The sequence below is a fragment of the Schistocerca americana genome, chromosome 2 (assembly GCF_021461395.2).
Source record: "Schistocerca americana isolate TAMUIC-IGC-003095 chromosome 2, iqSchAmer2.1, whole genome shotgun sequence".
Taxonomy (NCBI): Eukaryota; Metazoa; Arthropoda; class Insecta; order Orthoptera; family Acrididae; genus Schistocerca; species Schistocerca americana.
In genome coordinates this window covers 821,678,631-821,706,147 of record NC_060120.1, presented here as the reverse complement: position 1 = coordinate 821,706,147, position 27,517 = coordinate 821,678,631, and the positions used below count along the sequence as shown (strand labels likewise).

Sequence of the window (27,517 nt, the reverse complement as noted above, 5' to 3'; positions counted from 1 at the left end):
TAAATCCAGTGTATGCCACTGTTAGCCTTCCACAGGAATCGATATTAAGCACAATGCTGTTTAATGTTTATACAGCAGACAAGGATACAAAGCTATCAATACTTATTCAAGTACTTCTGTTTGCTGATGATATATGTATATGTGCTTCTGCTACCACCCATGAAGAAACGAAGAGAGTAATGAGTTCAGTAACGTTTCAGTTAGAAATTGCGTTATCATCCAAAGACTTGCAGCTTTTAGTTCTCAAGACGTCAATTGTTAGTTTTGGCAGACGAAGGATTCCACAGGAACTGAGATATATGAGATTAAAAGATGAACTTTCCCCAGCGAAGAGTCAAATTAAATGTCTAGAAATGGCGATGGACTCACGTCTCTCATGTCTGCATATTTCGTAGAAAAGCCCCAGCCTTGTTTCAAAGTGTTGCACTAGGCGGTCGTGTATGATGGAGAGCGGTTCGCAATATTCTGCTGGTAATATACAGGAGACTAAAAAGATCTAAAATCGATATGGTATCATGCTGTTCTGTACAGGTAAGAGGAAATAAATTTGAAAACCAGAAACAAATCCTATTTAGCTCTATCTCAACATCCCTAGCAGCTGAGTGTTTCACGCCAACAAAATGCACTGTCATCAGAAGTTGCAGAAATACGCAACGCCTTGCGATGGGAATTAGTGACAGACATATTCCTCCTGAAAAGACATTCTGCAGTCGACCACCCACTGATACAGATGCTCGACAGATGTCTTAGGGAGAAGTGAATAGACAGAGAAGGAGAAGTGAATGGACTTAGCACTAATAAAAATAAGATATTTACAAGCTTTATCAATTTGAAAGAAATTGAAGGACGCCAACATGTCCTAATTTCGATTATCATTATAACGAAATAACTTCGGCAGCTGACGTGTCCTGCTTTCCATCAAAAACATTCGTTGGATTAGAGTAATTAGAAAAAAAGCGGCATTGATTACTTAAGTACAGGATTGATATTAAAGTGTAAAAAACCACTATACATGTATTAAAAAAAACTGAAAAAACAAAGAAAGATTAACAATTCAATTATGCACAATGACAAGAGAACAGATGACAGTGCTTACAAAAACCTGCAGTGTCATGTCGCATGTTTGACAGTAAGTAAATAAAACGTCCTGGAAGGTTAAAACTGTGTGTCAGACCGAGACTCGAACTCGGGACCTTTGTCTTTCGAGTTTCGGTCCGGCACACAGTTTTAATCTGCCAGGAAGTTTCATATCAGCGCACACTCCGCTGTAGAGTGAAAATTTCATTCATTCAGTTAGTGAATAGTTATAAAATACGGTTACAAGGTAATTATACAAAACGTAGCATAGTGTACTATTTGGTATTTAAATCTATGGTTGAAATTAAGGAACTTCCTTCTCGTACCATTTCTCAACTGCTCAACGTGAAGGAACAGACTTTTCATAAGCCTTCTTTTAATTACTCTACTCTGTCCAAATCATAGAATATTGTGACATTACATTACCAACATACATAAATCAAAATCTTATTGTTACTACCGTGACCATTAACATGCCAAATCTGATTAACGATGGCTGACCCTGGGTAATTGCGGGACAAGGCTCAAGCGATATTCATTAGGCACAGGTACTATTGTTTTCAAATTGATGAAGTTTTGTTTCATTACCAGAGCCAACTTCAAATCAGATTCAATTTTTGTGTTACGTAAATTCATGCAGTTTTGGTTTGGTTTGAAGTTATTGACACCTTACATTCCTGCAGCTAAATTAATTTTACATTCTTGGTTCAAATGGTTCTGAGCACTATGGGACTTAACTGCTGAGGTCATCAGTCTCCTAGAACTTAGAACTACTTAAACCTAGCTAACCTAAGGACATCACACACATCCATGCCCGAGGCAGGATTCGAAACTGCGACCGGAGCGGTCGCGCGGTTCCAGACTGTAGCGCCTAGAACCGCTCGGCCACTCTGGCCGGCTTTACATTCTTGCAGTCCGAAAAATTCAGTACAGGGCAAAGCGCATAAGCGACGATCTAAAATACATGTTCACATGGCACTCCCATTCTAACAGTCGTGTTTCAGACTACTGTCAGTTAGGTAATTTAAATCATATTTCAAACGTACCTGTTTCAATTTGCCACCGAAAATTAGGAAGTCTGCAAGACATAGCTTTACAGAAAAGAAATCGTTGTTTGATACATCGATATTCTAGGCTTGTACGATGCCAGATTGCATGAAATTAACACAGACTTCCTGTCACTGTGTGTCAAAGCTGCCTTGAGCCGCCGGCACACGGGACGCGGCCGCCAACGTAGATGTGCACACGGACGGGACATTCAACGTCACGAGATACAGCGCCATCGGCGGGTGGGACGATCTAGTTAACGTGACTTTGCGTTATCAGCGCTCTTCAGCGGCTTTATTTGGCTCGAAAACAATACAGTTTGTTCCCGAAAATGAACGCGCGTAAAATTCCTACGTTAGCTCTATTAAAACGCACATCTCCATCCTTGTCCCCATGCTAGGCTTGTTGTTCTGTCTGTCGTATACATAAACAAAAACCTCAATATTCGTGAACATGTAAGAAGTCAAAAAGGAAACATACACGTCCAGTCAGTAAGGACATCAGCTTAAGAAAGTTCACCAAATCGATTAGACTTACTCCTGACAGTGAACGCTCTTACATTTACGTAACGTCAAGCATTACAGAAATTATTTCTATTAATTTCATAAGAAAGTTCCACAACATTTTGGAAAACGCGAGTAAAAAAAAGATACAATATAACCCGAGCCCTATACTGACCTAAACTGTTCCGTAATATGTTGCCTTTGCTCACTGAGCTAGACTGTAGCTTCGTAATGATCAACTTTGTATCTTATCTTTTTGTCTTTCATTGGCTTTAATCACCGAAATGTTATTAATTTACATTTAATTATAACAAATACTAACGAGAACTACTCATTTTTCATGAATCTTCCATGTACTGCAGTCTTAAAACGGCTTACTCTGATAACATGCGAGTTTTAACGTGATAATAACTATTTTACGAAGACTCTTTAACCACAAGTATGACGTTTCCCGTCATTTTACTGCAACAAATAGGACTAATAAAGATTCGTTCTCAAGACATCCAATGCGCTGATGCTTAGAAACAGCATATATTCACGGCGGGTGAGGTATAACATAAAATCCACCGAATATGGGCCTCTACAAGTACAATATGGCCTCTTGCTTCCTGCGGGGCTAAAGTTCTCTACTTGTGAAGTAGGAAGCGTTCTTGGTTGCTATTGGTTCCAATTTATTCACGTCGCCGAAATATCGTAGACTTATACACTACCGGCCATTAAAATTGCTACACCACGAAGATGAGGTGCTACAGCCGTGAAACTTAACCGACAAGAAGAAGATGCTGTGATATGCAAATGGTTTGCTTTTCAGAACATTCACACAAGGTTGGCGCCGGTGGCGACACCTACAATGTGCTGACATGAGGAAAGTTTCCAACCGATTTCTCATACACAAACAGCAGTTGACCGGCGTTGACTGGTGACACGTTGTTGTGATGCCTCGTGTAAGGAGGAGAAATGCGTACCATCACGTTTCCGACTTTGATAAAGGTCGGATTGTAGCCTATCGCGATTGCGGTTTATCGTATCGCGACATTGCCGCTCGCGTTGGTCGAGATGCAATGACTGTTAGCAGAATATGGAATCTGTGGGTTCAGGACGGTAATACGGAACGCCGTGCTGGATCCCAACGGCCTCGTATCATTAGCAGTCGAAATGACAGGCATCTTATCCGCATGGCTGTAACGTATCGTGCAGCCACGTCTCGATCCCTGAGTCAACAGATGGGGACGTTTACAAGACAACAACTATCTGTACAACAAAAATGGCTCTGAGCACTATGGGACTTAAAATCTGTGGTCATCAGTCCCCTAGAACTTAGAACTACTCAAACCTAACTAACCTAAGGACATCACACACATCCATGCCCGAGGCAGGATTCGAACCTGCGACCGTAGCAGTCACGCGGCTCCGGACTGAGCGCCTAGAACCGCGAGACCACCGCGGCCGGCTATCTGTACAACAGTTCGACAACGTTTGCAGCAGCATGGACTATCAGCTCTGCGGTTACCCTTGACTCCGCATCACAGACAGGAGCACCTGCGATTGTGTACTCAACGACGATCCTGTGTGCACGAATGGCAAAACGAATCCAGGTTCTGTTTACAGCATCATGATGGTCGCATCCGTGTTTGGCGACATCGCGGTAACGCACATTGGAAGCGTGTATTCGTCATCGCCATACTGGCGTATCACCCAGCGTGATGGTATGCGGTGCCATTGGTTACACGTCTGGGTCACCTCTTGGTCGCATTGACGGCACTTTGAACAGCGGATGTCACATTTCAGATGTGTTACTACCCGTGGCTCTATCCTTCATTCGATCCCTGCGAAACCCTACATTTCAGCAGAATAATGCACGACCGCATGTTGCAGGTCCTGTACGGGCGTTTCTGGATACAGAAAATGTTCGACTGCTACCCTGGGCAGCACATTCTCCAGATCTCTCACCAATTGAAAACGTCTGGTCAATGGTGGCCGAGCAACTGGCTCGTCACAATACGCCAGTCACTACTCTTGACGAACTGTGGTATCGTGTTGAAGTTGCATGGGCAGCTGAACCTGTACACGCCATCCAAGCTCTGTTTGACTCTATGCCCAAGCGTATCAAGGCCGTTATTACGGACAGAGGTGGTTGTTCTGGGTACTGATTTGTCAGGATCTATGCACCCAAATTGCGTGAAAATGTAATCACATGTCAGTTGTAGTATAATATATTTGTCCAGTGAATACCCGTTTATCATCTGCATTTCTTCTTGGTGTAGAAATTTTAATGGCCACTAGTGTATTATGTTTCACCCGACGAAAAGGCTCCGTAACATGAAATAGCAGGAAGCGACGTCACAAAACTCTCGTGCCATTGCATGTGTCAACTTCAAGGTCACGCCAGTCTCAGCATCCGGACAGCTACCGCAGTGCAGCAGTAATGGAAGTGTCCAGATACGGCTTTTGCGTCTTGTCGGCATTTCCACACGTAGGAGAGCGAAGGCTTCGTTTCTTTTTTTATGATCTAACGCCCTTTCGACAGAGATATCGTTACAGATAGCACATAAGCTCAATATGTAGAAGAAGTCCAAAGTGAGATTATCGAAATAAATTGCCTGACTTCCGCTTTGGGAAGCCTAGGGAAATCTAGAATATAATGTATGTAGTTGGATTGTGTATTGCCTCCGCGAGAAACGAGTCACTACTAAGTATTCAAGCTAGCCCGCGCGGTTGGCCGTGCGGTCTAACGCACGGCTTTCCGGGCGGGAAGGAGCGCCTGGTCCCCGGCACGAATCCGCCCGGCGGACTTCTGTCGAGGTCCGGTGAGCCGGCCAGTCTGTGGATGGTTTTTAGGCGGTTTTCCATCTGCCTCGGCGAATGCGGGCTGGTTCCCCTTATTCTGCCTCGGTTACACTATGTCGGCGATTGCTGCGCAAACAAGTTCTCTACGCACGCGTACACCACCATTACTCTACCACACAAACATAGGGGTTACACTCGTCTGGTGTGAGACGTTCCGTGGGGGGTACACCGGGGGCCGAACCGCACAGTAACCCTGGGTTCGGTGTGGGGCGGCGGAGGGGTGAAATGGACTGCGGTAGTCGTCGTGGGGTTGTGGACCACTGCGGCTACGGCGGGGACGGAGCCTCTCCGTCGTTTCTAGGTCCCGGGTTAAAATACAATACAATTCAAGTATTCAAGCTACTGATTTCCCGGTTACTAACTCGGGTTGTTCGCCACATAGCTTGTCCAATATATTTTGTCTTCCAATACGTTTAAATTATACTTTATTTTTACACGAACTTTTCAGAGGATACCATTTACTAATGTCTTCGTTCAAGAAAAAAACAAAAAAAAAACAATAACGTTGGTGAGAGAATGTGTCCGTGAGCTAGCGTGGGCGCTAGTAACTTCTTTGGGAACAGGCAACAATATGGGTAACTTAAATATTAAGTATGAATAAAATGACTCATATCAAGTACATTTGTGCAACATAATATCATATGTAGAACATAGCTTGAACCTCATTTCAATAACAAGTCGCTACACGATGATGAGGCAAAATTATGTTAACAGCCTAAAAAAGCTTACGATTCTATCTACATAGAAACACTACTCTCTACACTAGAAGAATTCGGAATCGGCGTGCGAACCATTCAACAAAACATCGTCGATATGGGCTTTCGGGGCCGATGGCCCAGTCGTGTATCCTTGATGACTCCACGGCGCAAAGTTTTATGCTTCGCCTAGGCCCGTCAACATCGACATTGGACTGTTGATGACTGGAAACATGTTGCCTACTCGGACGAGTCTCGTTTCAAAGTGTATCGAGCTGATGGATGTGTACGGGTATGGAGACAACCTCATGAATGGAACTGTGCAAGCTGGTGGAGGCTCTGTAACGGTGTGGGGCGTGTGCAGTTGGAGTGATATGAGACCTCTAATAATTGTAGAGACGTCTCTGACAGTTGACACGTACGTAAGCATCCTGTCTGATCACCTGCATCCATTCATGTCCTTTGTACATTCCGAAGGACTTGGGCAATTTCAGCAGGATAATGCGACATTCAGTACGTCCAGAATTGCTACAGAGTGGCGCCAAGAACACTCGTCTGAGTTTAAACACTTCCGCTGGCCACCAAACTCGCTATACATGAACATTATTGAGCATATCTGGGATGCCTTGCAACGTGCTGCTCAGAGGAGATCTACACCCCCTCAGTCTCTTAAGGATTTATGGACAGCCCTGCAGGATTCATGGTATCAGCTCCTTTCAGCACTCCTTCAGACATTAGTCGAGTCCATGCCACGTCGTGTTGGGGCACTTTTGCCTGGTCGCGGGAGCCCTACACGGTTTTAGGCAAGCTTACCAATTTCTTTGGCTCTTCAGTGTAATATTACAATTAATATAACGGCCTTGCATTCCCTAATTAGATAATAAACATTGTTGTAATAAACTTGTATTGACATGGCTAGATAAATGAGGACATAAAATAAAATAAATAAAAACAATAATCTGGTTTCGAACATGGGATGCAAAAGTGAGAGCTGGCGGAACTAGCCACCACGCCATCAGTTGGGCTGAACTTGTTGAATCCTAAACGACATCTAAATTATGTCTTAGCACTTTGACGGTCGGTTTCTCAGAAATGATCGCGTGACTATGCATACGTTTATTCTGGCTCATCCTCCGCTGAGCTATGTTCCTGGGAAATTGAGTTATGGCGCTTGCCGAGTTCTACTCATGAGTTATCGACGGCTGCCACGCCACTGCCGGCCGGGCCCTGCTCACTTCGCCACCAGTTGCTGCGGTTCCACTGTCCGATGTTGGGCTGTGCTCAACATCACTGGTGGCTGTTCTTGTCACCGGTGAGAGGGTCCCGATGTCGACGCCCGAGTGGTCCTCGCCTCGCCGTTGCCACCTCTGATCAGGGGTGATGCCCACCACACTGTCGCGACTTTCTGCTGCCCCCGTCTCCACACGGCTGCTAATGTGAGTGTCGCTAGCCACCGTTTTTGCATCCTGTCGCCAATCTGCAGAGTGAGATTACGTGCCTGCCAACTTCCGGAAGGGGTAGACAATGTTCGTCCTGAAGGGTTTGTTTTAATTCTTGTATTTGCTTAGATTCATTGTTGTTAACTTTCAGGTCCCGTTTTGTTGTAATCATGCCCGAAACGCGGCCACAGGCCGATAACACCTCATAGACTGAGGAAAAAAAGTCCTTGTTGGGTCCTTGCAACGAAAACTTAGAAACCTCGTAGTCAAAAATATAGACTAAATATACTCCTTGCGGGACATTAAAACTCTTGGTAAGGTTGACCACGGTGAATAAATCTGCTCTAGCTATACTTGGCTAGCCTTTTTTTGGATAAAATCGTACACACGACGCTGATTTCAGGATGCAAATCCCATTATCAGGCGCTACAAAAAAAACATGCACAACTAAGAGGGACCATTTGTAAGATTAATTAACGGTAAAAGGGTCCATAAAAATGTGAACATCAGGTTATATCTTGTTAGCACATGAGAGATTCGTACCAGTCATGTAAGAAAACCCAGGCAGTTTATCAAGTAGGATGCGAGACCCCTTGCGAGCGAGGCGTGAAAAGATTCTCTGAGTCAACCAGTGCCACGCTACGTGAATGGGGCCTAATCGAAAAAAATATGAATGTAACAAAAAATATGCACACACTGCCAGCGTAATATAATCAATGAAAACTTCGAGCGACTAGGCACGTGGCATGGGCTTAAGAAATTAAAATGAAGGCGTGTAAGCCATAGAATGCCAATTTGTGAACCTCAGAAGTTCTCACCAATGGTTTCTTCGGTGCTCCCTACTGCCCTAGGTGTTCCAGTGGCAGCCAGTCTCTGACGCATGTGTTCTACATAGGAGTCTTATTGCGGTTCGTGTGGCTGTCTGTTGACTGGTCTTGCTGGGCTTTTATGAAATATTACGCACTCAACACTTACATGGTAAGCTACTCTTGAGGTTCAGTTGACATTCTATGGCTTGTATGCTTTTTAAGCCCGTACCACATGTCTAGTCGTTAACAGTTGGTTTTAAGCTACATTAGGCCGGCAGTGTGTGCTTATTTGTTGTTACATTCGTGTTTTGTCTGTTAGGCCCTGTACACCAAGTATAGTACTGGTTGACTCAGAGAACCTTTTCATGCCTCACTCACACAGGATCTCGCATGCTACTTGATAAATTTTCTGGATGTTTTCTACGTGACTGATATAGCTTTTTCGTATGCAATGAAGGTATAATCTTACGTTCACATTGTAATGGGCCATTTAATGTTAATTAATTTCGTGAAGAACCCCTCTCAGTTTTCCTTGCTTTTTTGTAGCACGTGAAGATGGGATTTACATCCTAAAATCCAGGTCATGTGTACGATTTTACCTAAATAAAAGAGATTAGTCAGGCACAATTGGACAAATTTATTCATCGTCAAATAATAGGATTATAAGAGCAGATTGTCAATTTGCACAGATAAGTACCCCACCGAAGGCAAATTTTTAAATTCAAGCTACTATTGGTGAAGTTAGAGGAGTCGGAACTAGCTCGGCTACTTCCCCACTCACAATTACAAGTAATCTTCACAAATTCGATGACGTAGTTTACCGTTTTCGCGGCGACAGCATCTGAAAGATACGAGGAAGTCCAGGGAGGGCACCTTTCCCAGACATTTCGATTCTTCATGTATCTAAGTGTTATAGGCAATCTCTGCTGTAGCAATAAACTGCAACACTGGAAGTGTTCTCTGATTGACAGTGAAAATGAAGCGACCTAAAGAGACCATCTTTTTGGTTGATCTGATCACCCAAAGTGATATTCTTGACGGAGTACAAGTGCATGTGAAGCGAATCCTACGTGTAACAGAAATCATGGCCGGTAAAGTAACAATTATTGCGTATTGTTGTAAGAAATGTAGTAATACCGAATGGAATCATACTGGCCAGTATGCAGGAAGTAACCGAGAGTAACAATCCTTTTCCAAAAAAGAGAGTTAAAAGAAAGAGGAAAATCATTACCAACCCAAGAAGCGTACACAGTCACAGTATCTATTAAGCAGCAATTGCAGAATAAGTTGTCCCATTTAAGTGACTCTGAGCAAAGTTTCTTATACGTGGTTGTAGAGGAGTATTTATGATTATTTGAAGAGAGGCGATACTTGCCAGCTACTGATCTAATATATCATGAAATCCCTACCAGAAATGCAAGGCCAATCACGCAGAAACCATACCAAATCCCATCTCAGTTACAATATGTTATGAAAGAAACAACACAGCAACAGCTAGATTCAGTAATTATTCAACAATCAGCCAGCCTATGGCTGAGTCCAGTTGCAGTTGTGCCAACGAATTCAGTTAACAGTGGGAAGATCTATCGCCTTTGTGTGGACATGAGAGCTATAAACAATCCCTGACACATGTTCCTTGCCACGTATTGACGAAACGTTTGACGTACTAGGGAATTGTAGCCTTTTCACCAACCTTGATAGGGGCTGTTGCTACCATCAGATCCCGATAGCTCATCAGGGCTAGCCGAAATTCGCTTTTACTGTGCCTTCTGGGTTGTACAAGTTTTTGCAGATGCCTTTTGACATGCACCTGCCACATTTCAAATATTTTCTAATTTATTGTTAAGAGGTCTGAGACCCTCTACCTCTTTGGTTTGTTTGGATAACATTTTAGTGTTCTCTTGAGCGATCGAAGAACATGCAGAACGATTGAGAAATGTGTTAGTGAGGTTACAGAATGCTCATTTAACTGTGAACTTGGAAAAATGTTCTTTTGCAGAGTCACAAGTCCATTACTTCAGGTAAAGTCAGACTTGTGATTGATGGAAGTTGTGTCTAATTTCCCAGCTTCAACAAAAGTAAGAGAAGTACAATGTTTCTTTGGAATAGCAAATTATTACCAGTGATTCATAAAGGATTATGCTATTGTGACTAAACTATTAAGTATGTCATTAATGGAAGGACTAACTGTTGAATGTACCACAGAATGTGAAATATCTATGCAAGAAGTTTAAGAAGCATTGGTCAGTTCACTTCTATTGGTGCACCCTGGCTTTGAAATACCGTTTATAATGTGATGCCTTGAACTTTGCTGTGGGTGTTGTATTAAGCCAAGAGCACAGCGATTGAGAGGACCAAGAGAACCATCATTTAGTCTGCTTGGACAAGGGTGGGAGGGGGGAGTTAGTGGGGGACCGGAATCGGTGTTTGTGGCCTTGTTATTTAGGTTTTCACCAGAAATGACACAGGGAACACAAGGAAAACTTAAACCATGATGGCTGACTAGAGATTTGAAACATGTTCCTCCTGATTGTTAGATGTCTTAATCATTACCTCGCCTCACTCAGCCTGCAAGCTGAAGGGAGAGAGCTTGAAAATAACAATAATATGAGGAAACATGAAATAACTGACATAGAAGTTAAGTCTGTTGTTAACACGGTAGTGATGTACGAAGCTACAGTAAGCAGATCAGCTGAACAGCTGTATGTTTTAGGACATGATGGTAGTTCGCATTGACAAACAAAGAATCAAGGTCTGTTGGCTAAAACCGAATAACAATGATTTTAAAATACAAAGATATATCTGTTCTATCGTCACTCAAGTCATTTATGCGCAAAACTCTACATCTGAGAACAAACTACGTTTGAAACTTAACAAAGCTAAAGACTACAGAAGCACAAGTCGCTGAAGAAACAATATCGTGCAGCAAGTAATTATGACCAGTAGATTCACAAGTCATAAATGAAAAAAAGCTGAAGATATGCTTGAAATAACCTCCCAGATAGCCATGCATGTTAAAGCATCACTTCTGGGGTGGGAAGAAGTGCTGGCCCAGGATGAATCCACCAAGCGGATTAATGATGAGGATCGCTATGTCCGCCAGCCCAGATGTGGTTTTATGCCAAAGGTCTTGCCATAGTGGTAACACCGGTTCCCCTCAGACCACCAAACTTCATCACTGTTGGGCTTTGCTAGCACTTGGATGAGCGCAGTGATCTCTATACAACCTGGATGTATAAGTTAAGTCTGTTGTTAACACGGTAGTTATGTACGAAGCTACAGTAAGCAGATCAGCTGAACAGCTGTATGTTTTAGTACATGATGGCAGTTCGCATTGACAAACAAAGAGTCAAAGTCTGTTGAACTGCCGCGTGCCTGCAAATACACGGGCTCTGTATCGTCAGCCATATTGTAGTATGGCAAACAAATTTCAGTCGGTCTGCATGTGACAAAGAATTGCAGACTGATTTCTTGTTTTGAACTTTATGTCAACATATGAAGTAATAGGCTTATGAGGGAGAGGAATTGAAAAATATTTTCTTTTCATGTTCTAGTGACATTTCCTAGCAGCCATGTTGTAGTTTGGCAAGAAACGAAATGCAAGCATCTATGGCTGCACGATAGAATGGCTGAAGTTCAACATCCAGGTAGCATAGAGATCATTGGATGGGCGTGACTGTCCAGGTCTGCCGAGCACTGCTGGCAAGTAGGGTACACTCAGTCCTTGTGAGGACGATTTTGGAACTACTTGATTGAGAAGTAGCAACTCCAGTCGCGAAAACTGACAATAGCCAGGAGAGCAGCGTGCTGACCACAAGCCCCTCCAAATCTGCTTCCATTGAGGCCTATCGTCTCGTGATGACACGGCGGTCGGTCGGTACCATTGGGCATTTCGAGGCCAGTTCGAACGGAGTTCAGTTTAGTTTTTGCTTGAAACAACATATGCAGCAGAGGGCACTGTCATCGACAGCACCACACATCACGTTATGTTTTGTTATTCCTGCTTTAAGAAATCACACTCAGCTCCATTTTCTTACGCTACACCAAACCGTGACAACTCTTTTGTACACTTTCAAACATATTCTAGATTTCAACAAAAATTCTTTGTATGGAACTGTTTTATTAACTTGAAAATCGTGTTATGTGCTCTACACTCAGCCAAAGTTTCATTATTTTCGACAGATAAATTTGTGACAAACCTCTACTTTTCATGATTTTTCTTTTATTTAAGAAAACTAGTTAGCTTTCATTTCGGTGAACCAAATACAAGTTTAGAGTTACAGTGCTCGATAGGAAGTCTGACTTGTCCAACTCTTAATATTTATCGCGGTTACGTAGAAATTAAGATATCCTTGGCTTCTTTACTACACATCAGGTGAATATGGAGGTAGAGCCTTCAAATAGGTCATTTTCTATCTTTTCTAGCTGAGTTATCGTTCCTTGACGTTCACGGGCCCTGGACCTTAATTTTTCACTTCAAATAATGCCTTGTGACAACCAATTTCCTTAGCTCAGAGTCCACTATCGCCAAGGTTGGAATCATGGTTCCATCCAGGCTTTAAGCATTTTGTCAAAAATTAAAATTTACTGGTACTTCGGGGTAAGTCATTTTTGGCGTTAGAGGCTCCTTACTGACTTCGTAGATTGTTTCTGTCGCTAAAGCTAAATCTGGGCAACAATGATGTGCCACTAAATTCTAATTTTTCGAAACATTCATAAAAACACAACGCAACTGTTGTTAGAACCTCTGACAATGTCGTTTACCTTCTCTCAGCTTAGTCCTCTCGATACCTAACGAACATTCGACGATTGAAAACCCAATTAAAGTCTGACTCACCAATTGTTTGTCTTGCTGCTTTTGTTGTCATTACTAAGATGCATTACATATGCTCTCGCCTGACAGACAAATGTGACATAATGCCAACAATCCTGTGAATCTGGGAAAGCATGTATATCCAGCCTCCGGTTTGAACATTTTATCCACTGTCAGATCCCATCTATGGTTGGACGTAATGATAAAATCGGCAGACCTTACGAATTGATAACGAACCTTCGGTACATATCACGTTATCAAAATAAATATATTTACACTTGAGGTAGTGATTCAGGTACGTGAGTACCACTTCAAGAAGAGAACTTCAGCTGCTTACGTTATCTTTACTCCAGTGTACACGGAAGGCAGCTTATTTATGTTGCCTAACCTCTCTCTGCCTGCCTCAGTAACAAGTCGTCAGCACACGCTAGGGCAGGAACAGGAAGCAGATGGTTATAATCCCGCTCGTGTCATCGCCAGTATTTGGTCGGCGGGGGGTAGACTAGTAGTCGTGTTAAGATGGTGATCATTAAACTTGGAGTGAGTATTTACGTTTAATCCCAAACTTGTCTGCACTGTTAACGGCGATCTTCCATCGGATAGTGTCGGTTGGTACCACTGAAAGGGGTTCTCTGAAGGCAGTAGGTTTCACGGAGACAGCAGCACGTTCTGCAGGCACTAGTTAAAGCTATCTGAAGTAAACACTCTTAGTAAAGACACAACACTCATGTTTCGCGAGGAGAACTGCAGATGCGCGACACAAAAAGGAAACCTTTCAGACCAGAGTTGGTGAACCTTCTCTTTGAAGTCTCCCAGGGAAAGACGCCTTACATTATACCACAGATTAATCTTCAGACTCATGGAACTTTATGTACTTACCTCAGCGTTCCGTGGAGCCCCCCTCCCAAAAAACACTATAAGTAAAACAACACAAGAAAATGTTGTAAATAAAATATTAGGATAAGACCTGAGAAATATTGGACGATAGATAGAGTAGACATCAATTCTCGCATTATTAGTAGAAATTAACAAGTTCACATATAAAATTTTGGCATATGGCACAGTTGACTGTAGATCATATAAGAGTGCGACTGTGTATTTCCATTGGGTTTCCAAAGATGACTGTTCTTCCAACGTTACTGGTCTATTGCCAGCAAAAATATAAACGAAAAGGACTTACTTTTTAACTACGACAGGGTACCCTACTTTATGTCTGCATGTTCCCAGTCTCTGTCTGTGGCAAGCTGAGATTGGTCGAATGAAATCAACAGAATTTAGGGTATTCTAGTAAATCCGCGATATCTTAAAGAATCAAATTCCGGTGTATGAAACAGTTGCAGACGTCTGGTTACTTTAAAAAGTAGTTCATGTGTTAAATATATGACTTTAACATGTAAGTGAGAAAAAACTTACAAAATGTTTCGAACTAGTTTGAAACTTATTGAGAGTCACCAAGTGGTCTTATAAGGTCGTATCATCAAGCGCAGGACGAATATATCAGGGGCAGTCAAATGAAAACGAGACAGATAGAAAAAGTGAAGTGTTTATTATTTCAAAAGTAATCTCCATAACTGTTAATAAATTCATCCCACTTGAAACAAGACGGTTAATATCTTCATGGATAAATGTTTGCGGCTACTTACGGAACCATGATTGTATCCAGGCGTGCACCTCTTCGAAGCAAATCTACGGCCACAAATACAGAATTCCATTGGGGAGAGATCGGAACTGTTTGGAGAAACTGTAAGGACTTCTTAGCGAAACTTCCGCAGTGTACTCGAAACAACTTTGGAATCAATTTACTTACTTCTTTTCCGTCTGTCTAGTTTTCATTTGACTGTCCCTTATAGTCTGAATAATGTGCATTCCTTTTTACGTAAAATATAGTTTCTCACACATCTAAATGTTTAGTCGTATCTGCTGAACTGTGTTGTACAATGTCATAATTTTGCAAGTATATTCAGTGGTATATGTGGATACTGTCAGCAAATTGTGCTGCGAATAGATTCAGTAATAAAGAAGTAATAAATTGAAACGTCACGCTTAATGTTTAAGTTGGCTGCATGGTCAGCGGAAATGTAATAAGCGATAGATGATTTTTCCTTTCACTATTTTGTAGTAGGTGTCAATGAAAACAAATTTTATATGGATTTAAAGTTATATGTAAAGTTTGTTAGAAGTCGCTAAGAACTCTCATTCTCAAATACTGGATCAATATAGTCTGGGAAAAATTCAGCGTTGTGAGCTACCTTGGCTCAAGCAAAGCCTTCTTGCCCAAGTGGTTTTGTTGCAACACATATACAGTGTCCAATTGTAATGCTTGTTTTACCGCGTTAAACCCTTAACATAATTAGTAGGTTACGGCGGCATTTTAAATTTTTAAATTTGGCCAATATCTGCACGGAATACTGAAACCCAATTTCTGTGCCCAAGGATGCCGTTAGATAGGCAGCTTGCAACTGGGGCGGTGTACCATACCCATGAGCCGAGTTAGCCATTTAGTGTGATAGAGGGGAGTACCTGTAGTGTGGCTCCTTGCCGCTTGAGGCGCTCGTGCCGTCGCTCCAACTCACGGACCCGTGCCCTCAGCATTGCTACCTGGCGGGCTTCGCTTGCTTTCTCCAGGTTCTCTGTAAGCGGAGAGAGAAGGGTCACGTAAGCTGAACCAGAGATATTTCCAAATAATAATAAATTCAACTATACATTTTCCGAAATACATATGCCCTGAGCATAATTCTAATAAATATAAATGAGTGTTCAGAGGATGGCAGGGAGTCACCAGTCTCGTGTTGCAATGGCATTTGTGGAAGGCTTTATAGTGCCACAGGTAAGTTGGCAACAGCGACGAGTGGTAACAAATATGATGTTCGTGAAGATTTCCGCACTGTGCGTGTTTGCAAACCCATCATGATATGCCAAAGCTACTAAAGTAAAACTCTAAAACTCTTTCCGCACAGTCTCGTAAACCCCAACGGTACCGACCGATCGCCGTGTCGTTCTCTTCCGATAGGCGTCACTGGATGCGGATATGAGGGGCATGTGGTCAGCACACCGCTCTTCCGGCCTTTGTCAGTTTTCGTGACCAGATCCGTTACTTCTCGATCAAGTAGCATCTCAGTTGACCTCACAAGGGTTGAGCGCACGCCACTTGCCAACAGCACTCGGCAGACCCTGACAATAACCCATCCAAGTGCCAGTCAAGCCCATCAGCTCTTAACTGCGGTTATCTGCCGGTAACCGGTGTTACCCCTATGGCAAGGACGTTAGCGTACTAAGGTAAGCTTCGAATGAAGTAGACTGCGCTAAAGAAGGATGACTTTACAGTCGAATATGCTGAACAGACTAAAAAGCAACTGTGTATAATTATATAATATATATTACTATATATAATTTATTATAAGAGTCCTTTGAAGAATTATGAAGGACTTCTTCCAGGAGTGAAATTCCCTAAATACACTCCTGGAAATTGAAATAAGAACACCGTGAATTCATTGTCCCAGGAAGGGGAAACTTTATTGACACATTCCTGGGGTCAGATACATCACATGATCACACTGACAGAACCACAGGCACATAGACACAGGCAACAGAGCATGCACAATGTCGGCACTAGTACAGTGTATATCCACCTTTCGCAGCAATGCAGGCTGCTATTCTCCCATGGAGACGATCGTAGAGATGCTGGATGTAGTCCTGTGGAACGGCTTGCCATGCCATTTCCACCTGGCGCCTCAGTTGGACCAGCGTTCGTGCTGGACGTGCAGACCGCGTGAGACGACGCTTCATCCAGTCCCAAACATGCTCAATGGGGGACAGATCCGGAGATCTTGCTGGCCAGGGTAGTTGACTTACACCTTCTAGAGCACGTTGGGTGGCACGGGATACATGCGGACGTGCATTGTCCTGTTGGAACAGCAAGTTCCCTTGCCGGTCTAGGAATGGTAGAACGATGGGTTCGATGACGGTTTGGATGTACCGTGCACTATTCAGTGTCCCCTCGACGATCACCAGTGGTGTACGGCCAGTGTAGGAGATCGCTCCCCACACCGTGATGCCGGGTGTTGGCCCTGTGTGCCTCGGTCGTATGCAGTCCTGATTGTGGCGCTCACCTGCACGGCGCCAAACATGCATACGGCCATCATTGGCCCCAAGGCAGAAGCGACTCTCATCGCTGAAGATGACACGTCTCCATTCGTCCCTCCATTCACGCCTGTCGCGACACCACTGGAGGCGGGCTGCACGATGTTGGGGCGTGAGTGGAAGACGGCCTAACGGTGTGCGGGACCGTAGCCCAGCTTCATGGAGACGGTTGCGAATGGTCCTCGCCGATACCCCAGGAGCAACAGTGTCCCTAATTTGCTGGGAAGTGGCGGTGCGGTCCCCTACGGCACTGCGTAGGATCCTACGGTCTTGGCGTGCATCCGTGCGTCGCTGCGGTCCGGTCCCAGGTCGACGGGCACGTGCACCTTCCGCCGACCACTGGCGACAACATCGATGTACTGTGGAGACCTCACGCCCCACGTGTTGAGCAATTTGGCGGTACGTCCACCCGGCCTCCCGCATGTCCACTATACGCCCTCGCTCAAAGTCCGTCAACTGCACATACGGTTCACGTCCACGCTGTCGCGGCATGCTACCAGTGTTAAAGACTGCGATGGAGCTCCGTATGCCACGGCAAACTGGCTGACACTGACGGCGGCGGTGCACAAATGCTGCGCAGCTAGCGCCATTCGACGGCCAACACCGCGGTTCCTGGTGTGTCCGCTGTGCCGTGCGTGTGATCATTGCTTGTACAACCCTCTCGCAGTGTCCGGAGCAAGTATGGTGGGTCTGACACACCGGTGTCAATGTGTTCTTTTTTCCATTTCCAGTTGTGTAATTATCTTGATGAATAAATAACAGCTACATGTCATATATGCTTCGAGATATATTTTAATTCAGGGAGAAGTGAGACACAGGTACATTTCTGGTAAATGAGTCAGTAATCTTATTTAATTTAACACTGCATTTTTGGTCGAAGATGCATACTAGTGGATTCGCTTCACAAACAGCTGAGAAACAGAGATTCATCACGGCTGTGTTCTTCACGTACAAATCGGGCTACCCGGAACTGCAGAGAGATTGTGATGCTAAGCATAATCAGATTACGTAAGGCCGATCAAAAACCTCCAGTATTGTTTATCTGTAAGCTATCTGACTTATATAGAAAAGACAGGAATAATTGAGAACACTGCTGGGTACACAGTGGCCAACAAACGTATCGCTGATTTTAAAATTAAATAACAGGATAAAAAGACCGATAGAAGAATATAACGAAAGCTACGTTTATTGTCTCGCTGATTTTAAAATTAAATAACAGGAGAAAAAAGATCGATAGAAGAATATCACGAAAGCTATATTTATTGTGAAAGCTGTCAGAATTTCATACATAAGTTTAGAGTTGTTACAAAACCTGCTAAACAGCTGCCTCTGTAGTTGCAGTACCTAGCAACTATAAACATTTCTCCGAAACCCAGAGCGATTAGTTCCACCGTTGAAACGTCAAAGGAGGCCAGTGCACTGACGAAAGACGGTGAAATGAGGTATTCTATAGAACAACATGTGTTTCTGGTGCTGGCACATAACACGTCAGAACAGCACAAGAAAGAAAACCATCCACAAGCACTTCACCAAATTCGAAAGGACATGCAGCATGGTTGATGATCTAGTGGGGAATGTTGGTCCCAGATCAACTGTAGCTATCCCTGAAAATATCGCGACAGTTTGTGGACATATTCAGTGATATCTAAGGAAATCCGTGTAAAGAATTGTACCAGAGACTGGTTTGAAGCGTTCCAGCACGCATGCAATACTAAGAAGCACTCCACACACGTTTCCATTCAAAATACAAAGTTACTCGGTCATACCCATACTTACTGACTTTGCTAACCAATTCCCGACAAAGACGCATAGCTAAGGATTTGTTGATGGCTGCAGCTTGCTCCCAGACGAAGCGCACTGCCACCTGAATGGATACAGCAATAAATAAAACTGGTGACCTTGGGATTACGACAAAATTCCCTTTTGTGTGAAGTGCAACCATGCTGTCACCCTCAGTTATGATTTGGGCTGATGTATGTAGCAGACAATGTTCATGCAAGAACCGATAACCAGTTAACGTTACGCTGCAGTTTTTGAACACTTCATCACTACGCAACAAGCGTTAGAGGCTCGACCACGCACAGAGTGGTTTGTGCAAGACATCGCACTGAAAAGATTTTTCGCTTTCTTAATGACTGTTTAGGGAATAGAATTACTGCTTTGGATTAACCCAAATTTACTTGCGGAGGGATGGATTGGCCTCCATATTTACCCGATCTGACTCGTTGTGACTACTTTTTGTGGAACTCGTTGAAAGACCCTGACTACCGCAACTATCCCACTGCTCTGGATGAGCTAGAAACATCAATCTGTGTGGCAACTGAAACCATTTCCGTTGAGGCACGAAAAGATGAGATGGACAATATATTGTTTGCGCCAACTCTCTACAGCGATTAGTGAACATTTTAAAAAGATTGTGATGTGATTGCAAAGACTGCTTGCGAAACACAAGTTTATATATGTATGCTGGCACGAGCAAAAAAATTGTTCAAATGGCTCTGAGCACTATGGGACTTAACATCTGAGGTCATCAGTCCCCTAGACTTAGAACTACTTAAACCTAACTAACATAAGGACATCACACACATCCATGCCCGTGGCAAGATTCGAACCTGGGACCGTAGCAGGCTGACACGAGGCCTACAGCGTACATATGCTAGCAGATATTGTCACTGCTATTTGTAAATGTTTGTGTTAAATTTTGGCAGCTTCCACAATAAACATATCATTCGTTGCATACGTCTATCGATTTTCGTTTTCATATTATTTAATTTTCTAATCGAGAAAGCATTTGATAATGAGTGTCAAAGCGTCTTGATATACGAACTGTCAAAGTTGGAAATTCAAGGGAGATCTTTATTTGCAAGACTGACTCGACCCAAAAGACGCAGCAGTTCTCTGAGATGGAGTTAAAAGGGTACTATCAGCGTTCGGTGTAAAATCCCTGCCAGTACACACTCTACATCGATATGTTTCTAAGTTCGCGAGCGCATCGATCGCCTTAGGAGATGACGGTAAAGTTTAAAAGTATTTGCAACGTCAGTTTAATTTTGGAAAGTTATGGAATTTCTAGTCGCCATATAATATAGGATCAAAATTATTGCCAAAAACAGCGGCATGAAATTGCGCACTTCAAAAGCGGTGCAGCGACCAGGACAATGGATGAGATGATCCACAAAATCGATAGCACTTACAGTAAATGTTGTGCTGTCTTCTTCATTACACGCTCGCTTATCAAGAGTGGAGGGTTACCAGCAGAAATTAGTCTAAGGCTGTAGAGGAAAACTATCCCTCACTGCGCTGGTGACTGGTTGGCCCACCAAGCTAACGAGTCAAAACACACACACACACACAATCAGCTCCAGAATATACAGCAAAATAAACACTTGCGCAAAATAGCAGGCTGCGAACGATAGCACGGAAAGTAAACAACAGGAACCATTCAGGTAAGGCATTACTATTTGAGATAACCAAAAAGGCAACCTCTATTAGAAAGTTCCCATTTCACCTCAAAAACTCATTCATTTTTTTGGTCATACAATACCAAGACGTTAATGATGAATGACATATGTACGGGCACCAGATATATATGTACTGTTGTTGCCCATACAGATATAAAGCCAAGGTTTCGCGGGAGGCGTGCCAGAGATAAATCCCTGCAGTCGCACTATCTTCTGTGTACTCGGGGTCTCAGATGGATAGAGCGTCTAGCATGTAAGCAGGAAACACCGGGTTCGAGTCCCGGTCGGGGCACACGTTTTCATATGTCCCCGTTGACGTATGTCAGCGCCTGTAAGCAGCTAAGGGTTTTCATTTCATTTTTATTTCAAAGAAAGAAATAATCGTATAGTATCTTTGGCCAGGACACCTCTAGAGGTAGGTTCAGCTGTCTAGTCTGAAATGATTTTTTCCTCTGCGTACAATGGCTGCTTTCTTTGCGGTATGTGAATATTTTGTCTTATATGTTGAGTACCTGTGAATATAATGAATGTGCCGTCATGTTTGTGTTGTATTATAAAGGGCGAGGGTGAAACCCGGTGCCGGCGCGTAGCCTACTGCTCTCGAATAGCACCGAGTAGAGCACCGAGCTCGCCATCCGCCAGACGGACCACCATCGACACTTGCCCTCCGTCCATGACATAGTGTGGAGTGATTTGGCGCAAAGTCTCATGATCAGGTTCGTTCCGCCACCACTTCTCCTCTCCTCGTCGGTCAAGAACCGGCGGTTAAGCGATTAAAAAATTTCTTCCGTCACCTGGATTCAAACGCGCTATCTTAGACTTGAGCGTCACTGCACAGACGAGTGATCGCGACATCGACTGTGGAGCCGGGGTTCACGCTACAAGTCCCGCCGGGTAAGGTTTAGCCGTGCTTCCACGACAGAACAGATACTAAAGACATAAGAAGTGCAGTCGGTCGGCTGTCTGTCGTTAGTGGTGCCATTTGATTGAGTTAGGTAGGTTTATTACTTGCTTAAATCTCTTCAACTAGTCTGATTAAATTTGAGGCGGTTAAATATACTGGTCGACAGAGGAGGTGAGGCACACAGAAGGGAAGAAGGAAACGAAATGCAACTTCACGCTTTCAATTAGTATGTGATGTTATTCAGTGATTACAAAATTGAGTCAAATGTACTAGGAGGTTAGGGGAGGTGGAGTTAACAGTGAAGTTTCAAAAGTTAAATTAGTGTTGTCTTAGAACTCCTTTTTGGTTCATTTGGTTTCAGCTGATGGGGTTCATGAGGACCATTCGTGGACTCTGGCTATTCGCAGTTTTCGTCCTCCTAGAACCAAAAATGTTCAGTTTATAATTATGATAATTTTTTTTTCGGAAGTTCATTATCTAAGTTCGCGGAGTTGGCGGCTCCATTGAATTTAATGCTGCCTTTGATGCCCTGAAGAGCGCTCTCAGTAACGCCCTGATATTGGCCGTCCCGAATTTTGACTTAGCCTTTATTTTACAAACTGATGCTACAATTTCGGGAATAGCAGCCGTGTTGCTGCAGGAACAGGACGGAGAACGTCGCCCTGCTTCTCAGCGTCACGCGTTTTAACGATCGCAGAGGCCAACTACTAGAATTACGAGCTTGAGGCGCTCGATGTCCCATTCAGAACTGAAAAATTCAAGTTTTACTTAGTGCACCGTCGGAAAGTGAAGATCAGGTTCTCTCACGGGTGCAAGCCCGCTCCCCTAAGATGGGGCGTATTACGAGGTGGGCGGTACGCACTTCTACATTCAAGTTCACAGTAAAGCATTTAAGGAGCAGCGAAAACGACGTCGCTGACGCTCTTAGCCGCGTGTTTGAGTCTGTCGATGAGAAACTTTCATTTCCGCGAGCGTGCGACCAGGCAGCCACTATTAGTGCAGTCTTGGCGAAGGTGCCTGTGTTGTCTGGTGATTCTAATCAGCAACAAGTTTCCCTTCTGTGGTTGTCACATATTAAACAGCGTCTTCAATATGGGGAGGAAGTGTCCGGATACTAGCTTAAAGGGGAATTTCGTGTTTACAAGCCAAGGCCGATGGTAACTGGAAAATTTGTTTGCCTCGACATCTCATTCCCCCCAACTCTAAATATTATCATCAGTCGCTGTTAGGGGGACACTTAGGCATTTATAAAACAATACACAAGATCAAGCAGCATGTGACCCGGCCCTTGCTCTTTAGGGATGTAAGGAGAATGGTTGGGCAGAGCCGAGAATGTAATTTGGCAAAACCAGTTCGGGCCGTCAGAGCGGATTCCTGCATTCCACCCATGCCGAAAGTCCTATGGAACGTCTTTTCATTGATTATGTCGGCGCCCTTCCGCCGACTCAGACAGGTTACCGTTATATTTTCATCCAGTGGACACCTTCTCGCGTTTTGTATGGTTGATGCCCAGGGGGTTGTAACCGCAGGGCTCAGTGCTATAGGATTATCTCGCTCTTTAGCCCTCCTCTCATTCTCATGAGCGATATCGCCCCAGTCATCATGTCTCGGGAATTTCGTAGAGGTTGTTTTTGACATGGTATCCATCACATAACTACCACCCCCTATTACCCTCAACCGTCTTTCGCAGAGGGGGTTAACAGGAACTTGAAAGCTGCACTTATTACTTACCACTCGGAGGCGTAGTCGAAGTGTGACCGTTCCCTTCCACGGCTGAATTTTCCTTTTAACACAATGAGGCACAAAGGTCACCAAGCTATACCAGCGTCTTTGACGTTCACCCATCTTTTAAATTCACCACTGTCCAACTTTTGGGAAATAGCGGACTTGCTTCTAGATCTAGCCTCTCCCGTGGTTCTTAGGGATAACTGTCGCAGGACGAAAGCAAACATTGCCAGGGCCCATCAAAGGGAAGCGACTCGCTACAACCTTGGACACCGACCTGCCAATTTCAAAGCAGGCGACGTGGTCTACGTTCACAACCCTGGAGCTCGTGACAAAGGTGGCAAGATATACAGTAAGTTTATGCCACGTTTTGTGGGTCCGTGGCGCATACTTGAGTTCCCCACTCTAGTTACACTTCGAGTGAAGGACGAGGCATCTGACCACGTGCAAAGAACACATGTGAGTCTGGTTAAACCTGGTATGTTTTGTTTTCCCTTAATGACCTCCCTGCCTGGGAGTTCAGGTTACGGGAAAGCGGCGTTTCGAGTATTTTGGTCTCTATCTGTAGTACGAAGGAAGGGGTGGAACGAGCGAGAGGGAGGTGATCGAGGCGGACGGTTGTTGGTTGCGGTGACTGGCGGAGAGTACCTGCTTCTTGTGGAGCGGATGGCCACTATTGCCGATGGCACGAATTTTCCAGTGCAAGCGTCATGAGCCGGCGTTTACCATACAGGACAGTGTAGTTGTTAACGTGACGGGCTTGGCGAGACTCCCCCAGTCCTGGCTGTGCTAGTTCGCGTGGTTTCGGGGTTCCTCCTGGAGAAGTCAGCGCGGTTCGGGGGAGCCTACGGATCGTGCTCCGCGCTGCCCTAGACACTCGGAATACCTTCACCAAGGGATTTTTTCGAACACTTCTTGATTTTGCAGTCGAGTATAGAGTCACGTCCTAGATCCTTCTGTTTATGGGTGAGCGTCATTTGTAATGTTCGCCAGTAGCTTTTATCGGCTGCCTGCAATTTCTTTGAAGCGGCTGGGCGCTTTCCTTCCATTTGGGTTTCAAATTCAGTTGTGTTGCGTTCCCGCATTTTGCATTCAGTTGGTGATTATTGAAGAGGCCTCTGTCATGTGTTCAACTCCCTCCTATATGGCAATTACCTTATCTGTTTAGAGTACTCTTTTTTTTTTTTAAATCACAGGTGCCCGATTTTAAGTAAAAGTGCAAATATTTGTGTCCTTGTGATTTTGATTTTAAGGTCTTGCGGACTGTGCTCAATTTTAACTTTAGATTTGATGTTGCCTCTGTGGTGTAATTAAAAAAAAGGGGATCCACTTTAATCAGTGGCAGTGACTTGGTTCTTGCAGACATCAGTATACCTCCAAAAATGGCTCTGAGTACTATGGGACTTAACTACTGTGGTCATCAGTCCCCTAGAACTTAGAACTACTTAAACCTAACTAACCTAAGGACATCACACACATCCATGCCCGAGGCAGGATTCGAACCTGCGACCGTAGCGGGCACGCGGTTCCAGACTGTAACGCCTATAACCGCACGGCCACTCCGGCCGGCTCAGTATACCTCCCTCCTTAATTTTAAGCAGAAGAAATGGAATTTTTATACGGTTCTCAAATACTTCTTTTACATTTAAACCATAAATAACCTTTGACATCTTGCGCTGTCGGGTGTTCTGCCGGATATCAGCGTCGTACTTGCACGATATTTCGGTAACGTAGCTCGTTACCTTCATCAGGTGCTACCTGAGACTACTCCTCGAGTGGACCAGGACTGCAGCGGACAGAAAAGGGAACGGCATTGCTCCATAAGATCGCAGCGAGCGGGCGCGGACCGCAGAGGGAGCGCCTGGTGAAGGGGGAAGGCCGCAGGCATAAATACTGGACCAGGTCCACTCGAGGAGTAGTCTCAGGTCGCACCTGATGCAGGTAACGAGTTACGCTACCGAAATATCGTGCAAGTACGACGCTGATATCCGGCAGAACACCCGACAGCCCAAGATGTCATTAGATGCCCGGGAAATCTGAAGAGTTATAAATAACCTTTGATTATTGGTTTCTCCCGTGTCTATATCAACTCCAAGTGTGGTATCTTTCAAAGGTTTTGTTTTGCTTTACGCTTCTACTGTTTAAGAGGTTTGCTGGACATGTTGCAGCGGTCAACTTAGTCTTGCTTACTTTGTTGTCGCCAGGGGCAAGGGCCAGATGTCTACACCTGGCGCCTGTTGTGCCGCCAGGACGCTTATGCCCCGATCTGACGTCGGGCTGGTCAATTGTAAATCATTAATATTGAATGTATTTGATGTTTTGTAATCCTCTGTGAAGCATGTCTAAATTTTTTAACATGTGGCATTTGGAATTTAATAATTTTTCTTAAAGCTCATCTTGAATATATTTTCTTATAAATAGAAAAGAATTATGTTCTCTGAAAACAATGACGATTTATCAGTTTCGAAGCACAAGTTTTAATTAATTTCTTGTTGTTAATAAAATTTTACAGGAGGTACTTAACAACAAATGATGTTCAAGGGTTTTCCCCAGCCCTTTCCTCTAGCACCTGACTGTTTTTCTCTAACTAGGTACACGTCCTTCTTGCCTGTTACGCTAACGTTGCAGAATGAACCCACTTATCAGTATGATGTCGTATTGCCTCAGAGTGCACGCGCTGACTCGTTTTCGAAGGATGTCATAAAGCCCTTGTATACTTTCCTGAGGTAAGTTGGACCACAACTCTTGCAGCTGGTCCTTGTTATCCTAGATACTGGCTCTTTTCTTCTAGATGGAGTTGTCCAAGTCGGTCTCAGACATGTTCTATCGGTGACGGATATGGGAAACTTGCTGGCCACGCTACTAAGGATACTGTTGGATGAAAGGTAACACTTGAGGATCACAGGATGTCGGTGACGTAGCGCAATTCATCGCTGAGAGTGTGATGTCATCCATCAGCAGTCCGCGGTTCACGATCACGGCTGTAGCCTTTTGTGTTGTGATGCTTACGGCAGCCTACGCATGTGACGGTAATTCTCTGCTGTGGCTGCTGCTAGTTCCTGAGCAGTGGTGCGGAATGAAACAGAGTACTGCATAGAATCCTTTACCTGTTGTCGGACAGCAGGTGCAGATGTGAAGGTGCTACAACGTCCTTGGCGCACGATACAGCGAATCTCCCTTGTGATGGTCGACTAAGAGCGTCAGGAAACCTGTTGATTAGTATGCTTTCCCTCACGTCCCTGTGTAGTCCAGTGCCGGGCCACTGTCACATGCGTGTGCCAGCTGGCCAAATGGAGATACACAGCGAGGACCCTTTCAAACTCTGTCAGCTGCTGACAACTCTGTCTCAAACGAATACGCAGCATCTCCGTGTTCTTCACAGTGATGACTCCTGACGCTGTCCACGCCTCTTATTTACCCTAGCAGGCCTGTTAACAGCACTAAAAACAAACAACAATAATACACTCTGGTATCCATTTTCCCTGTCTCAGAGAAAAGCAACTCTAATCACTTACATACCAGCCAATGGTGTGTTCGTGTACGAAGCTACCTTGTCACCCAACCATACCTCGTGTGTTCTTCACATTTTTTCAGGCAGTGTACATGAACAAAAAAAATTAGAATAAATATTGCTTTTAGTTAGCATCCAATAAATTGTTGTGAGGGAGCAGCCACTGTTCATTTTACAATTTAAGAGCTTCGGTTCATGACCACTACCTACAAGTGCAGTAGGAAAACGAAAAGTACTAGCACTTGTAAGATGCCCGGAGCGAATTTTGCGGTCATCAGCATCGGTTTTTGCCTTGGCGACTGCTGATTCCAAGAAGACGTCCACTAGCTACAGACAATGTACGGCTTCCCTTGACATAGCATGAGGTGCAGTGGAAAATTATGCTAGTTTGCGATGAGGATAGCGCAAGTCGACTGGAAGAAGAAAATACACACACGATTTAACGCCTCCGTCGACAAGCTCCCTCTGAACAAGAAAGGGGAAGAAATTCATCGTTTCCTTTTCAAAGGGACAATTCTAATTTGATTTAGGGCAACCACGGGGAAC

The 27,517-nt window shown here is 44.1% G+C and overlaps 1 protein-coding gene across 1 annotated transcript in view; it reads right to left on the bottom strand.

Moving 5' to 3' along the window:
• The window catches only part of LOC124594459, a gene marked incomplete at its 3' end in the record, with an annotated part of 417,657 nt that overhangs the window by 78,717 nt on the left and 311,423 nt on the right, over window positions 1-27,517 (bottom strand). The window contains exon 13 of the mRNA XM_047132834.1: window positions 15,751-15,860. Coding sequence (XP_046988790.1) covers window positions 15,751-15,860 — 110 coding nt within the window. The remainder of the gene's footprint in view (window positions 1-15,750; window positions 15,861-27,517) is intronic.